This window comes from Pseudorca crassidens, chromosome 2 (assembly GCF_039906515.1).
Source record: "Pseudorca crassidens isolate mPseCra1 chromosome 2, mPseCra1.hap1, whole genome shotgun sequence".
Lineage (NCBI taxonomy): Eukaryota > Metazoa > Chordata > Mammalia > Artiodactyla > Delphinidae > Pseudorca > Pseudorca crassidens.
In genome coordinates this window covers 12,496,557-12,512,099 of record NC_090297.1, presented here as the reverse complement: position 1 = coordinate 12,512,099, position 15,543 = coordinate 12,496,557, and the positions used below count along the sequence as shown (strand labels likewise).

The 15,543-nt window shown below is 44.7% G+C and overlaps 1 protein-coding gene and 1 long non-coding RNA gene across 6 annotated transcripts in view; one reads left to right on the top strand and one right to left on the bottom strand.

Annotated features, from left to right (window-relative positions):
- SZRD1 (SUZ RNA binding domain containing 1) overlaps positions 1 to 6,684 on the bottom strand; it is a 30,916-nt gene extending 24,232 nt beyond the window's left edge. For 2 of the 5 annotated variants that reach the window (XM_067721655.1, XM_067721662.1), the window contains exon 1: positions 6,561 to 6,684. In XM_067721655.1, the coding sequence (XP_067577756.1) occupies positions 6,561 to 6,611 (51 nt within the window). In that variant the 5' untranslated portion in view covers positions 6,612 to 6,684. Of the gene's footprint in view, positions 1 to 6,031; positions 6,220 to 6,560 lie in introns of those variants that run through there. The other 3 variants (XM_067721677.1, XM_067721671.1, XM_067721644.1) reach the window with 3 other exon arrangements.
- A 222-nt stretch (positions 6,685 to 6,906) lies between these two features.
- On the top strand, positions 6,907 to 15,255 carry LOC137215995 (uncharacterized). The gene is made up of 2 exons (XR_010939530.1): positions 6,907 to 13,955; positions 14,504 to 15,255. It is a non-coding gene; the product is annotated as an uncharacterized lncRNA (long non-coding RNA).
- The last annotated feature ends 288 nt before the right edge of the window (positions 15,256 to 15,543 follow it).

The following is a 15,543-nucleotide window of genomic DNA, read 5'->3' as shown; positions in this document are numbered from 1 at the left end:
TTCAATCACTTGCAGTCACTGTTCTTAGTATTAACAGCTAACAGAAGCATTGTCCTTCTGGCTCTTGAGCACCAAGTTCAAGTTTCTCAGATACACAAAATTTATTAGCTGGTCATCCAGAAGCAGGAGGTCAATCCCAGGCAAAACAAATACAATACTTCAAAGGAACTAGCAACTAAGCACCCTAAAGCACTTAACTAGTTAAATATCTGCCAAGAAGCAAAGGTAAACAAACTGTCCAATAAGATCCCTAAGTGTAGGCTCAGGATGCCAAAAGCCTCGGCTGAGACCGACCATGTGATTTCCTCTCCTGGACACTAGGAATAATAGTACCTACACTTCACTAGGTCACTGAAACAGAATGGGATAATGAACGTAAAAAGGCACTCCACCTGCCCAGTAACGAGCTCTCAAGATGCTGTCTAAGAAGCCCTTTCAGAAAGGCCAGTGGAATTTGGGAGTTCACAGGTTTATAGGCAGTGTTCATTCATTCACCACCGCGATGTGCAACTAGGTAGCAGAAACACAACTGACAGCTGAAGGGTCGCAAATGCTTTTATAAGCCAAGAAGGCAAGAGCATGAGGGCTGGTAATTTGGCTCCCAATGTCTATAAAGAGTAACGACAGTCCTGACCTTTCCAGACTCGAGTCATAACTGTCCTGTACAATCTCATCTAAGGATCACACCCCTGAAGAAATGCAACTTTTTTTTTTAATCTTTTTTTGGCCACGCCACAGGGCATGCAGGATAATAGTTCCTCAAACAGGGATCAAACCCACATCCTCTGTGTTGGAAGCATGGAGTCAACCACTGGACCTCCAGGGAAGTCCCAAAGAATGCAATTTTAACTGTACATATTTATTATTCCTTTTAGAAAGGAATGACTATTTCCTGTGTTCATTTTATAAGGAAAAGAGTTTTGGGTGTGGGGAGTGGATAACTTACTGTGAGGGACATTTTAAAATCTCTTACCCTCAGGGCTAAGACTCTTTTAAGTACACACAGACCACTGTTAGGATTTGTTGCTAATTTCTGTGGTGGCTGGTTTTAACCTTTATCTTGCATAGAGCTGAGCTGGATGTTAAGGAGAAGGATGCTTGGCGGAGTCTAGCATAGTTTAAAAAACCCTTGGGAAGAGAAATCTCTATAGCTACCACTTAAAAAAAAAACATTTCATTTTGTATTTTGGCCACAGATAAAAGTAGCTAAACTCAATCTTCTCCTAGGAAACCAACAAGTCAGTAGTTGTCATGACAGGAAAAAATTTCCATTTCCATGGAAAGTGTGCAGGAAAGAACCGACTCCACCTTGTGAAGGCTAGCTAACTGATACAGCCAGAAACTGACATTAACTGTGGGAGGCCCACAGCAGTGTAAAGGGAGAAACTGGAAAGAAAGGGCTGGCCCCAAGAATACTTTTGAGTCACCAGATCTAGACAACAGTGCCTTTTCTCTTGGAGGATTTTACCAAAAGCTTTAGAAAGACACACAATTCTGTCCTGTTGTAGAAGGAAAAGCAACTTTCCGAATTCCAACCCACAGCACCATGGCAGTTCTCTTGTACACCCAGAGCATGCTGGGAACAAGACCCCCGTGCAGCCTCAAAGAAAAGAGCTGAGCAGTTACGAGTGAAAAGCTTTCTCCAGAGTCCCAGGGACAGACTGCTCAGCACAATCATGTCTAAACTAACTGCTTTATAGAAAGTCCTTTCTGAAGACATCAGTGCCTAGAACTCAATCTTTCCAAAAGGACCAGAAACAGCTTAGAAATGGTTCCTTTGGGCACAGTACACCTAGATTTGTGCTGATAGCACAAATCTTAAATATCTTCTTTACTGTAAGGACAGACATAAGGAAATCAGCACCAGGTAGCCCCAAAATAGCTAGTATTTGCCCACTATCCACAGCCACTGTACACCTTCTGTGATGACAGCAATTACAGGTAGCACTGAAGACCCCAAAGTGAGGTGGCAGCCACACTTCAGGGAGAATGGCCTCTTCTCTAAAGAAAGATAAGCAAATCAAAGGTCTTATCTCTTAAATTAAAAACTATGTCACTACTCTGCTAAAAAAAAAAAAAAAAAAAAAAAAGCCTCCAAAGCTCCTTTCTGCTTTCAGGACAAAGTCCAAGCTCCCCAGAACCAAGTACAAGGAGGCTCTTCCTGATCTGGCCTCTGCATACCTCTCCGCATACCTCTCGGGCCTCATCTCTTTCCACTCAGTCCTGCCAACACTCTACCCTCCAGCCAGAAGGAAATACTTGTAGCTCTCCCAATGCTGCAAACTCTTCTCTCACTGCCTCCTTGCCTATGTGTGCATTTGTCCTACATTCTACCTGCCCCTCCCCTCTCAGACCTACTACTGCTTTATTCAACTGGTCCTTCAAATCTTATCACCTTCTCTACAAGACTGTCTCTGATCCCAGCCACGGTACCCTGTCTGTGCCTCTTCCAAAGAAAGTGCTGCCCCACTTGACTCCTCCACTGGACTGTGCTGTGCCTAGTACCTGGAATACAGCAGGTATTCCATGTTTACTGGCACCTTACTAGAGACTTATATACCATGCAGTACTGCTGAAGGGCTAATGTTTAGATGACTAGCTCAATGAGGGTAGAAAGTAAACATAATTTAAATTCTTAATCCAGAAGACCAGTATCCTTTAACTTACGCAAGATGCATTTCTTTCCAATTAGCTACATGACTTGCCCTTGCAAAAAAGAATAAAACGCAACTTTTGAGATGCAAGGAAATTAGAAAGGTTGCCAACTCTTTATAATAAATACCAGTCCAATTCCATTTATGTACTATCTGTCTTCCCCTAGGACTGGGTTAGCTCATTACCAACAAGATGGACTAGGTCGTATCTTTTTTGTGTGTCTAAACAACAAGTGAATATAAAGCTTCAAACTATCAGAAATTTGAGCCTGAGTCCATTAACCAGCTTTTAAGAAAGCTTTGATTTTAAACTTTTCCCCTTCTCCCTTTTCTTTTTCCTCCTCTAAATTCTACCCCATGCTTGCACAGTAATAATTAACCAGTACCAGATATCTGAAGACTGTAACCTCTGATAACATCACTGATGCACAAGCCTAAGTTGTTTTCAGAACAAGATGACCTTTGCAGGCTCCACGTCCAGACCACCAGGTCACAGACCACCGGGCAGGAGGCACATAGACCACAGACAGCCTGGCTCCTGGAACTATGATTAAGAAATGTCACAAGAGCATGATTAACCACCAGCTTCCCCTCTCCTTCCCCTTTAAAAACTCCTAACTAAGGAATTCCCTGGAGGTTCAGTGGTTAGGGCTCCATGCTCTGAAGTTGAGAGGCCGGGTTCAATCCCTGGTCAGGGAACTAAGATCCCACAGGCCGTGCGGCTCAGCCAAAAAACCCCCCAAAACAAAAAACAACAAAAACAGAAACAAAACAAAAAACCAACTCTTAACTAAAAGACCAAGTTGGAGTGGATCCGAGACTTGTCTCCCACTTCCTTGCTTGGCACCTTGCAATAAAATCCTTACTCTGCTGCAAACACCTTACTTTGCTGTGCCCTGGGCACGTGAGCCCTTTTCGTCTTTTCAACTTGAGCAAACTGCTGATCTGATTTCGGGGGGGAGTAAGGATTACAAACTACTGTACCCTATTTGTCCCTTGAGATGTGCTTAAGACAAGGACGCAATTTAGAGTTTGAATCAACATAAACTCAATTCTACATTTTCATTTCTCCCAAAGGCAGCATATTTTTAAAGAAGCATTTCCTCAACGGAATGTAAGTTACATTTTTTGAATTGTCCTTTTTTTGAGGATGTAACTCCTTGGGAGAACAGGTAAAGGGACAATTTTATATCAGATACACCATATTAACTAAAAGCAAAAAGCAGTGTATTTACAGAATATTTGAGGTGTTTCTCAAAGTCAGTCTTCCCCTGAAGGACACAACAGAACTTGATATTGAGTGTTCTGAAAATACAAAGGAGACAATGACCTCACATGTACTGACAAATAAGAAAAAAATTCTAGCATGATGGCAAAATTCTTTTGTGGTATTGGAGGAAAGGGATCACCAAAAGCCCCTACTTTCAAGGATTAGAACTGCCTCTAAATCACATAAAGTTTAAATGCTCACTTTTAGAATTAGTCGACCCCATTTGCTAGTCTTGCCATCCCGGTGTTTCATTTTTTTGCAAGGGGTTGTGTATGTGTAATTTAACACTCATTACCATATATCAGTTGAGAGACAGGGTAACCTGAAGCTAAGACTTTCACATATGCAACCGGGTACGTCTTCAGACGCTGTATAGTTAGTTGGTTTCCCAGTGATATGGACACTATGCTTCATCCCCTCCTTCTAAAATGCACATTTACAAGACCCTTTGTGAAATTCGCAAAGGGAATCAAATTCAAGAGAACCTTCAAATATAAGCCCAAAACAAACATATTAAAAATGAAAGTTAATGCCCAACTCCCAAATTTTCCATAGGTCCCCAGGCGGGAGACAGCAAAATGCTAAAGAATCCAGCTTTGGAGTCAGGTCAAAATCCCAGCTTCCCAATTACTATCTGTGTGCCTTGAGCAAGAGAGGTTACTCCCTAAACCCCAGTTTCCTTATTTACTAAAGGAAGGTAATACCTCTACGGGTTATTTCAATTAAATAAAAGCTATATAAGGGAACTTGCATTTTGGCAGTACTGCTCATGATGTCAATGAAATAAGGTTTGGGTTCTATTTCTGTACCTGGCACTTATAAAGGGTTTTCGTAAAGTACAGTACAAATACTGGACGAGCACCAGAAAGATCTAAGTTAAATCTTACATCTCTGGTGTTTATTCAGCTATAAAATGCAGGAGTGTGCTAGCTGATCTCTAAGCAGCTTACCAGTTCTGAAAAACTAAAGCAATCCTCAATTTCTGAACCCTACCTTCATTTTTGTTTATTTTCTTATTCCTTAACATGAGAAACTCATGTCCCTTTGAAACATGTGAGGAAAAACAAAGAAAGGACAAGATGCTCAAGAAACTTATCATTTGAGTCATATTCAAACTGTAGGCCAAGCTTTTTTTGCAGGAAGCAGCATGAGGGGTTCTGAATGATTCACTCACATTGGCGGTAGGCAATAAACGCCCTACCGGAGACTGTAAATTCTCTGGCACAAAGTCACTGCTAAGCACGCTGTCTAGCACAGAGCAGACACTCCCAAATGTCTGTTGAATGAATAATACCTAGCTGACACCTGTTGCTCCCTATAAAATCTTTCGATTGCTCTCCTTACTCAAGTCAAAATCCAAGAAAGATAGTCGGCACAGAAGAGCTGTACCGAATACCTTCTGAACGAATTAATTCTTCAAATCCTCAATTATGCTAAGTGGGAAACAAAGACCTTGAGAGAAACGCTGAACCACCACCGGGAAAAACTTCAACGCCAAAGTTTCAACATTAAGGAAATGTTAAGGGATCCGTTTCTCGACCTCTTCAAGCGCTGACAAGCACCCTAAAGTGCGCTTGGGGGAAAAAAACCCAGCTCGTTGTTCTACCCCGGTACACTCGGCTCTCCACGCCCTACTTCCGACACAGAAACCTTCACGGTGGATGTCACTCGAGGCAGCACTGAACAGACACGAACACGGGGAGGACAAAAAGACATCTCCCCACCTTCACAAGGGTCACCATAGAACCACATACTCTGAAAAGACCAAATTAAACACGAACCTAATGGAACTGGCTATTCGGCTTAAGAAAAATTAATTTCCTATAGCTTATGGAGGTAAACAAAACTCCAAAGACCGAAGTCGAACGGTCCATTTTCCCCCTCCTCTCCCAGGAATGCGCCTACTTCACATACCGCACCCCTCCCCCCTCGACCCCGGCGATCACACTTCGAGACCCTTCCCCGGTGCTCAGATCGTTGGGTGGGCCTCGGGGAGAGAGGCTGCCCGCTGGGCTTTCGGTTGTTACGGCGAGGTCCCCGGGAGACGAGCCTGCCGCGGGCTCTCAGAGTAAAATTGAAAGAGGAAAAAAACCCCAGACTCGCCCACCGTGGCGTATGGCGCAAAGCAGTGGGGGATTTTAGCAGAGTTGAGGGATCCAGAAATGACTCAATTTCCTCCTCCTGCTCTTCTGCGGAGCCGGGCTTGCCGCCCCAGGTCCGCGCACCCCCTCCCCACATGGTGTGTAGCTCCTCTTCAAAGCACATGAACTTTAAAATGGTGCTTTGGGCGGGGGGAGGGCCGACTGGGAAAGGAAGGATCAAAGGAACTTGGGGCGGGTTAGCAGGCGCCTGAAAAACAGGCCCTGGGGGGCGGGTGTGGCGCCCCGGGTGACGTGCACGTCGCTAAGGGGGTGGTGGGTGGAAGGAGGCGCACCGGGCAAAGGTGGAGGGAGAAATGGAACGCGGCCCCTTTAAGAGGCCTTCACGGCGCTCTGGGGCCGGGGGCCTCTCCTTCGCCCCCGGTCCGGCGTGCGGGGCCCTTCCTCGGGGAGAACCATCCCCAGACCCGCTCCCCGGAGGGTTCCCTCACGCCAGGTCCCGCCCGGCCCAGCCCCGGGGCGGCGGCTCCTCCTTACCCCGCTGTCTGCCGCCTCCTCCCAGCTCTCAGCGACCTCCTCATCTTCCATCTTACTCGCCGCTTTCCCTCCTCCCCCACCCCCTATCCGCGCCTGCGCCCTGAGTCGCGCCTCGGTCGCGGGCGCCAGCGCGCAAGGTTTTGCTCAATGAACCCCGCCCCGTTCCAAGCCCGGAAGAGGCTTCAGTCCAAGGCCCAAGATCATCCAGGAAGCCATCTTGGGAGAGGGCAGAGAAATCAGAAAGTTGCCATTTTTCTTAAGGGCAACGTGATTTTTCTCTCTCTCCCTCTCCCCCGCCCCCTCCCCGTCCCCCTCCCCCGCCCTTTCTCTCTCTCTCAGTGGGAGTCCCTGGAACCATCTTTTCTAAGGGCAAACAATTACTTTTTTTTAAGTCGTAGTTTCCATAAACTGCATATTATGCTTTTTCAAAATTCTGAAAACATTTTTATACCTCAACAAAGTGAAACAGGAGATAAAACATTGACCAGCTTAAACTGGTTTTGACTCCTTAAATAGGTTATTGATTAATCAAATATTGAGGGTTTTTTATAGAGACATTACTGCGCATGTGCAAGGCCGGAACCCACGTTTCCAGGATGACCCCGGAACCAAGAATCTTCAGTCTGCGGAACTCAAACAATAGAAATGTTGCCATCGGACCCCTTAACCAGCTGAAGCAAGAAGTCCTTCAGTAAGGAAAATCCGGCTTCCATCTGCCATAGTACCTTGTTTACCATATATGGACTGCTTTGAAAACTAGCCAATCAGCTTGTGCCAAGTTTGAAATGTCCCTAACCTCTTAAATTTTGCCCCAAACCCTGGCTGGGGGAGACAGATTTGAGCCCTGCCTCCTGTCTCCTTGCCGGTCGACCTCGCAATAAAGCTTTTTCTTTTCTCAAAAGCTGGTGCCATAGTATTGGCTTCTGTGCGCGCCAGGCAGTGAGCCCTTGCTCGGTGAGAATTTCTGGCGATCGCAAACGAACTAAGCTCCTGTGATCGCCTGGCTGAGGCACTGTAGCCTCCGGCTGGGTGTAGGCCCTCGTCACCGACCCTGAGTGGCCACCTAGACCCGATTTGTCTAGAGGCTCGGCTGTCGGGTTCCTGCTTCCCGCAGCAGCTGCGCTCCAAACTCCTCCGCGCTACTTTCACTTTTGGGGAAAGAAACAGCTCCTGGATCTTTTGGGTGAGTAACCTCATTAAAACGCGCTTGTGCCTAAATTGTCTAATAACAATTATTAGACAATAAATGTCTAATCAGGATTGTGGGTTAGAGTCCCACTCTAAGGGAGACAGTATGAAAGGTTCAATCCGTTGTCTGGGATCTAAGATCCCACAAGCCGCACAGCGCGGCCAAAAAAAAAGTTATAACCACCGAGGTACCCAAAAGATCCGGTTAGAATCCCAGGCCTTTGGATTTCTTGGTCTATGTCTGACTGTTTTGTTTGTTAGGAATTGGCTAATAGGGTTAACTATTGGATGACCACCGAAAAACTTTATTGAATCTGTTTTATGTCATTTTGCTGTGGTCATCCTGAGAAAAAAATACTTCCAAGATGGGGAATGATAACAGCGTACCAGACGGCACTCCCTTGAAAAGTGTTCTTTGAGGTTGGTCAATGTTTACCTCTAATGATGAAAGAGGTATGAAAAAAAAGAAAATGATTTTCTTTTGTGACACTGCCTGGCCCAAATATCTACTGGAGTCAGGGGAAAAATGGCCCCCAAATGGGTCTTTGAACTATAATACTATTATACAGTTAGACTCGTTTTGTAAGAGAGAGAAAAAATGGGACGAAATCCCATATGTAGACTCATTTATGTCTTTATATAAGAGGAGAAATATGCATAAGGCATTTATTGATGAAATGATGGGTCAGAGGGAAGAACCTCACAAAAAGCCTGTTTTACCCGAGTCAAAGTCTAATGACCATCTAGTCCCTCCGTCTGCACCTTTTGCAGTAGCCGGACTGTGGGCACTTCCTACGGTAGCCCCTCCCTCAGCACCTCTTGTGGTTCCCGGGAATCCTGAAGGGGATCTTCCTGCAGGCAGTGCCAAGGCTTTTACCAGTCCTCCTAGGGCTGCTGGTCCGGCTCTGTACTCGCCCTTAGCAGATGGTCAACAAGGAATGGTCTACCCTCCCTGTACCCTCCAGGGTATTCAGTTTGGCCCAGGGAACACTCGACTGTAGGCGGGACAATTTCCGTTAAGGCAGGTCCCAGCAGGCTTGGATGACCAAGGCCAATCCAGAGCACTTGGAATCATGCATCATCGTTTATCAGTCATAGATTTCCTTAACTATAAAGCTAAAATGCCATCTTATCAAGATGATCCTAGGAACATGGAGAATCTCTTTACATATATTTTTGCTGTTTTTCATCCTAACTGGGCTGACATACAGACCCTCATGTGTATCCTACTCAGTCCAGAGGAACGCAGTATGATATTAGAGAAGGCCTTCCAGGAAGCCAAAAGGCTTCATGAATTAAAACCAAATAATCCAATCAGAACTCCAGCAAAGCAGGCCATCCCTGGAACTGAACCAGAATGGGATCCCAGTGACCCAGGGGATCAAGCAAGGCTGAATCATTATAAAGATTGTTTAATAACTGGACTGCAAAAAGGGGCAAACAGCTTCAAGAGGGTCCGGAATGTACAGCCAGGGCCTGAGGAGGGCCCATTCACCTTCCTTGAAAGGCTTTATGAGGCTTTCCGAAAATATACTGATATTGATCCGGAACACCCAGATGACATGGGACTGGTCAATTTAAACTTTATCGGTCAGAGTGCCCCAGATATAAGAAAAAACCTAGAACGACTGGAAGGGGGATCATGGACACCAACGTCTCAGTTGGTCCAGATTGCTTTTGAAGCGTTCAAAGGCCGATACGAAATTTGGGAGAAGCAGGAGCAATGCATCGAGCAATGCATCCTGAGGCAGGTTGCTCTGCTCAGCTGTAACCAGTCAAAACCCAGCAGGACGTCTGCAGGAGAGAACAGACGACCACGGGTAAGACCCTGGGGACCTCCAAAACGCAGCCGGAAAGGCCATCCATCTGTTGGGCCACAACAGTGTGCCTTTTGTAAACAGGAAGGGCACTGGAAAAGGGAGTGTCCCAAAAACAGACAGGGCCCCTTCTCCCCCAAGATAACATCCATTACTGGTGTATCTGGGGAAGTCTCTCAGAAACCTTTTCTACAATGGCTTGAATGTCATGTAGAGAAAACACATGTAAAGTACAGCTTTGTGTATGTGCCTGGATGTCATAGTCCCTAACCAGGGCAAGAGGTACTAACAAATTTAAATGACCAAGTGGGTTTCTCAGCAGAAAAAGTAGACACCAAAGTACTCCCAGGTCAAGACTGCGCCCTCCAAGCTGCGCCATTACAATTGGGAGACAAGCCTCAACCAGATGTCCCTGAAGAAATTCTTCAAAAGGTAAGAGCAGAAGTTTGGGCTGACGGGACACCAGGAAGAGCCAAGACGGCTGACCCAATAGTAGTAAAACTCCACCCAGGTGCCCAGGCTCCAAAGTTAAAGCAGTACCCTTTAAAGAGGCACCCAAAGGAAGGTATAAAGCCTCTGATAAACACTTTTCTTAAATGCCAATTAATCCGACCTTGTCAATCCCCGTATAACACTCCCATCCTACCAGTACAAAAACCTGGGACTGGAGATTATCGTTTTGTACAGGATTTGAGAGCTATCAACCAAATTGTAGAGGATGTACATTCGGTGATGCCAAATCCTTATACTTTGCTTACAACTTTATCTGGAGACTTTTGCTGGTTTACAATTCTGAACTTAAAAGATGCCTTTTATTGCATACCCCTAAGTCCTGAGTCCCAGGAACTGTTTGCCTTTGAGTGGAATGATCCAGAGACTAATATAAAACAGCAGTAATCCTGGACTGTACTTCCACAAGGATTTAAAAATGCCCCCACCATCTTTGTGGAGGCCTTAGCCAAGGACTTAAAGGATCTCCAATTAAATGAAGGAGTCTTACTCCAGTATGTGGATGATATATTTACTAAGCGCTAGTATAATTAAGGAAGCTTCAGACCAAAATACAATCTTCACTTTAAAGTTTTTGGCAGACCGGGAATATAAAATCTCCAAGGGAAAGGCACAAATTTCTCAACCAGCTGTAAAATATCTAGGAATTGAGTTATCAAAAGGAGAAAGAAACTTGCCAGATTGAAGGGAAGCACCCACCACCAGAAAGCAATTGAGAAGATTCTTAGGAATGGCTGGGTTTTGTTGTATTTGGATTCCTAACTTCGGACTTATAGTCAAACCTCTATATGAGTCTCTCAAAAGAAATGCCAATGAGCCATTAAGCTGGACTGCGAAATGCCAGGAGTCATTCCGTACCATCAAGGAGAAAATTTCAACAGCCCCAGCACTTGGTCCCCCAGACATTAGAAAGTTATTTGATCTTTTTGTGCATGAAAGACAGAGCATGAGTCTTGGAGTGCTAACTCAAAATTTAAATACTGCCAGAAGGCCAGTAGCTTACTTTTCCAAACAATTGGATGTTGTAACTCAAGGATGGCCAGTTTGCCTCCGGGCTGTGGCTGCAACCTGGGACCTTTTACAAGAAGCTGAAAAATTTACTCTGGGTTGTCCTACCACTGTGCACACCCCACATCGTGTGCAACTTTTACTTGAACCAAAGGGCCGATATTGGCTTACTTTGGGGAGACTGGGCAAATACCAGGCCATACTATTTGACAACCCAAAGGTAACATTAAAAGAAGTATCTGCTTTAAACCCAGCCACTCTGCTCCCCGGAAGAACCTGTTCACGATTGTACATGAAAACAGAAGAACCTGTTCACGATTGTATACAAAAAATTGAAGAAGAGTATTCTAGCAGACCTGACCTGACTGATCAGCCTTTAGAGAATCCAGATATGGAAATGTTTGCAGTCGGGAACAGCCTCATGGATCGTGGACTCCGAAAAGCTGGATATGCAGTGGCAACTCATCAGGAGGTCGTAGAAGCAGAAGCTCTCCCTCCAGGTACGTCTGTCCAGAAGGCAGAGCTCGTAGCCCTCAGGAGAGCCCTGCATCTTGGAGCTAAGAAAAAGGTAACCATTTATACTGCTTCTAAGTATGCCTTCTCTGTCATGCATGCACATGGGGCCATGTGGAAAAAGAGAGGTCAACTAACATCAGAAAAGAAAAAAATTAAACATGCAGAGGCGATACTGGCCTTATTAAACGCTGTTTTTAATGCCGGAAGAAGTAGCCATAGTACATTGCCCGCACCAAAAGACTGATAGCTGTATAGCTAAAGGAAATAGTTTGGCTGAACACGTAGCAAAACAGGCGACCAGAGCCAAACACCCTAGCACTCATTCAAAGTGTGGACCTGTCCCTGTTTAAGACTCAGCATTCAGAAATGGATCTAGAGAGAGATGATGATGGGGATTTCACACTGACTCTTGAGACATAGATGGTGATCAGTACCAAACAAACAAAGAAGGCTGGATATATAATGAACAGGGATTAGTGCTTATGCCCCAACATTTAATGGAAAGAATTATCACTCATCTACATCAAGGAACCCATTACGGGAAGGATGCAACCTATCATTGGCTACTAAAGTTTATTGTTAGTCCATAAATGCAAAGGACCATCCAAAAGGTAATACAAAATTGCCTGATTTGCACCAGAAACAATCCTAAAGCTGGGCCACCTCCAATATTCAAAGGAGTGCAAACCCGAGGGACAGAACCAAGAGATGCCTGGCAAATAGACTTTACTGTTATGCCAAGAGCCATGGGACATTATAGATATTTGCTGGTATTTGTGGACACCTTCACAGGACGGGTCAAAGCTTTTCTGTGCTGGAGAGAGAAATCTTCCTAGGTAAAAAGGCCTTACTAAAAGAAATTAGCCCTCATTTTGGGTTGCCTCTTTCCATTCAAAGTGACAGTGGAGGAGCTTTCATAGCCAAGGTAACGCAAGGGGTATCTGGGGCCCTTGGACTACAATAGAAGTTACATGCTTCATGGAGCCCTTATGACTGAAATGATGAATCATACCTTAAAAGAGACAATCACCGAAGTACGTTAAGAAACCAACTTCACTTGAGATAATGTCTTAACAGTTGTCCTGCCGAGGGTAAGAGTAGCCCCTAGAAGCAAGCGCCACTTGAGCCCTTATGAAATGTTAACAGGAGACCCTTCCTTAAGACTAAGTATTATTGCTGTCTTGAAAGTGATCTCATTGTAAAAGAAGTAGATGCTATAAAATGTGTACAGTCCCTTGGTGCTATCTTATTTTCTGTATATAAATATGCCTCTAGCCAATTACCATTTCCTGCAGACACTCCTGTGCACTGCATAAGCCCAGGGAATTGGGTCCTCCTCAAACTTGGAAAAATGACTGCCCTGAGGATCAACTGCAACCCAAGTGGATTGGAGCCTATGAAGTCCTTCTGGTTACACATTCTTCAGTAGAGCTGAAAGGAGTTAAACCTTGGATACACCCCTCCAGAGTAAAAATAGTACCCATTTCTAACCAGCACCCCCCTTGTCCCCTTTACAGTTCCCAAACAGGGCACGCTCTCCATGGACAGGAGGAAGTAGGAGGACCCAACCTTCCTAACACTAGAGGGGCCTGGAAACCCACTACTGATTTCTCGGCCCCTAATTACACTTGTAAACCCTTAACTGAACTTAAGTTACTTTTCACATAGAAACAGGACAGCTAAGTCTCCACCTGGTCAGGAAGAGAAGACGAGGACATCTTGAAAGTAGACAGCTCCACCTAGAAGTCTGGACCAGGCTGATATAAATCCAAATTCAGTCACTAAGAATGTTAAAAATAACATGTTTTCACTGGTTCCCAAAGAATAAGGTCTGTTTCTGGAGGACTGTTAAAATTAGGAATCATAGTTCTGTGTATCATGGGGTTAATCTTTTTACTCACCAAATTTTTTACTTATTGTCTATCTCATATATTTAAAAAGGCCTCCCCCACTCACATGTTGATTGCCCAAGACTTAAGCGTTCAAAGTGGGACTCGTGAATATTTACAATCAAGTGCAAAAACAATTTCATTCCTCTTATAAAAATCTATGCCCCTTCTCAGCAGGAAGCAGCTAGAGCAGTCGTCGCCCTATTTCCCTTAAGATTGAGGAATGTACAAAGTAAAAGGGGGGCACTAAAACAGCACATAAAATATTGACCTGCTTATCCTGGTTTTGTCTCAAATAGGTTGTTGACTAATCAAATCTTGAGTTATTCTACAGAGACAGCACTCCCATGTGCAAGACAGGAACCCATGTCTCCAGGATGACACCAGAACCAAGAATCTTCAGTCTGCAGAACTCAAACAATAGACATGTTGCCACTGGAGCCCTTTACCAAGCAAGAAGTTCTTCAGTAAGAAAAATCCAGCTTCCAGCTGCCCAAATAGCTTGATTCCAATCAGCTTCTGACTGTCAACACTAGCCAATAAGCTTGTGAAATTCTTCTAACTTACATTTTGCCCTGAACCCTGGACAGGGAGACAGATTTGAGCCCTGCCTCCTGTCGGTTGACTCACAATAAAATGCTTTCTTTTCTTAAAAGCTGGTGCCATAGTATTTGCTTCTATGTGTGTTAGACAGTGAGCCCTTGCTTGGTAACAAAAGGATGAAAAATATCCGCTGATGCATAAAACATTTTCTTATTTCTATCTGGTAGAGTGAAAATGATTACAGTATTTCCTGCTCATAAAGCAGTATTCCAAGCATCTATTAACACTAGTTTATATCCTTGAGGTGAAAACATTAGTTGTTTTATCAACATTAGTTGATAAAATTGCACCTGAGCTGGATGACCAGAACTGCTGAAGTTCTCCTGAGTCTTTAATGACAGATACGTACATTAACTTCGAAAGTTACTTTATGTGTCTTCCTAAACAATGTTCTTTTTTTTTTCTTCTACAGTATAGAATTGGAGACCCTGGACTTTAAAGTTCAACTTTGGATACTTCCAACTTTTTTTTTTTTTTTGCGGTACGCGGGCCTCTCACTGCTGTGGCCTTTCCCATTGCGGAGCACAGGCTCCAGACGCGCAGGCTCAGCAGCCATGGCTCACGGGCCCAGCTGCTCCGCAGCATGTGGGATCTTCCTGGACCGGGGCACGAACCCTCATCCCCTGCATTGGCAGGCGGACTCTCAACCACTGCGCCACCAGGGAAGCCCTGGACACTTCCAACTTTAATATGCTGTGTGATCTTATGGAAGTTGCTTAGGATTTCTGTGCCTCAGTTTCCCCAAGTGTAAAAAAAGATAATAATAATAGCTCCTTCAAAGGTAGATTGTAAGGATTAAATGAGTTACTATGCTAAAAAGCTTAGGAAAATGCTTAACCCATAGTAAGAGTTCTAAAAATTAGCTATTATCATGATAGAGGTGTCTTGCCTGCCTTAAGAAGACTTATAATTCTCACTTCTCTAGTTATCCTTTTTTCCCCAAAACACAAAAGCAGGAGGAAAAGCAAACAGCTTGTGATTTTATTCTCACTGACATGCTCCTGTGGGCCTCTCAGTATTAAAACCATATCATTCAGTAGTGTTGCATTTGGCCACTATAATCAAGTTATCTGACTTAGAGTGGGTTTTTTGAATGGGTTTTTTCTTGTGTTATTAGCATGCCATTAATCTTTCTTTTTTTTAAATAAATTTATTTTTGGCTGCGTTGGGTCCTCCTTGCTTCGTGCAGGCTCTCTCTGGTTGCGGCGAGCAGGGGCTACTCTTCATTTTGGTGCGCGGGCTTCTCATTGCAGTGGCTTCTCTTGTTGCGGAGCATGGGTTCTAGGCATGTGGGCTTCAATAGTTGTGGTGCACGTGCTCTAGAGCGCAGGCTCAGTTGTTGTGGTGCACAGGCTTAGTTGCTCCGCGGCATGTGGGATCTTCCTGGACCAGGGCTCGAACCCATGTCCCCTGCTTTGGTAGGCGGATTCTTAAGCACTGCACCACCAGGGA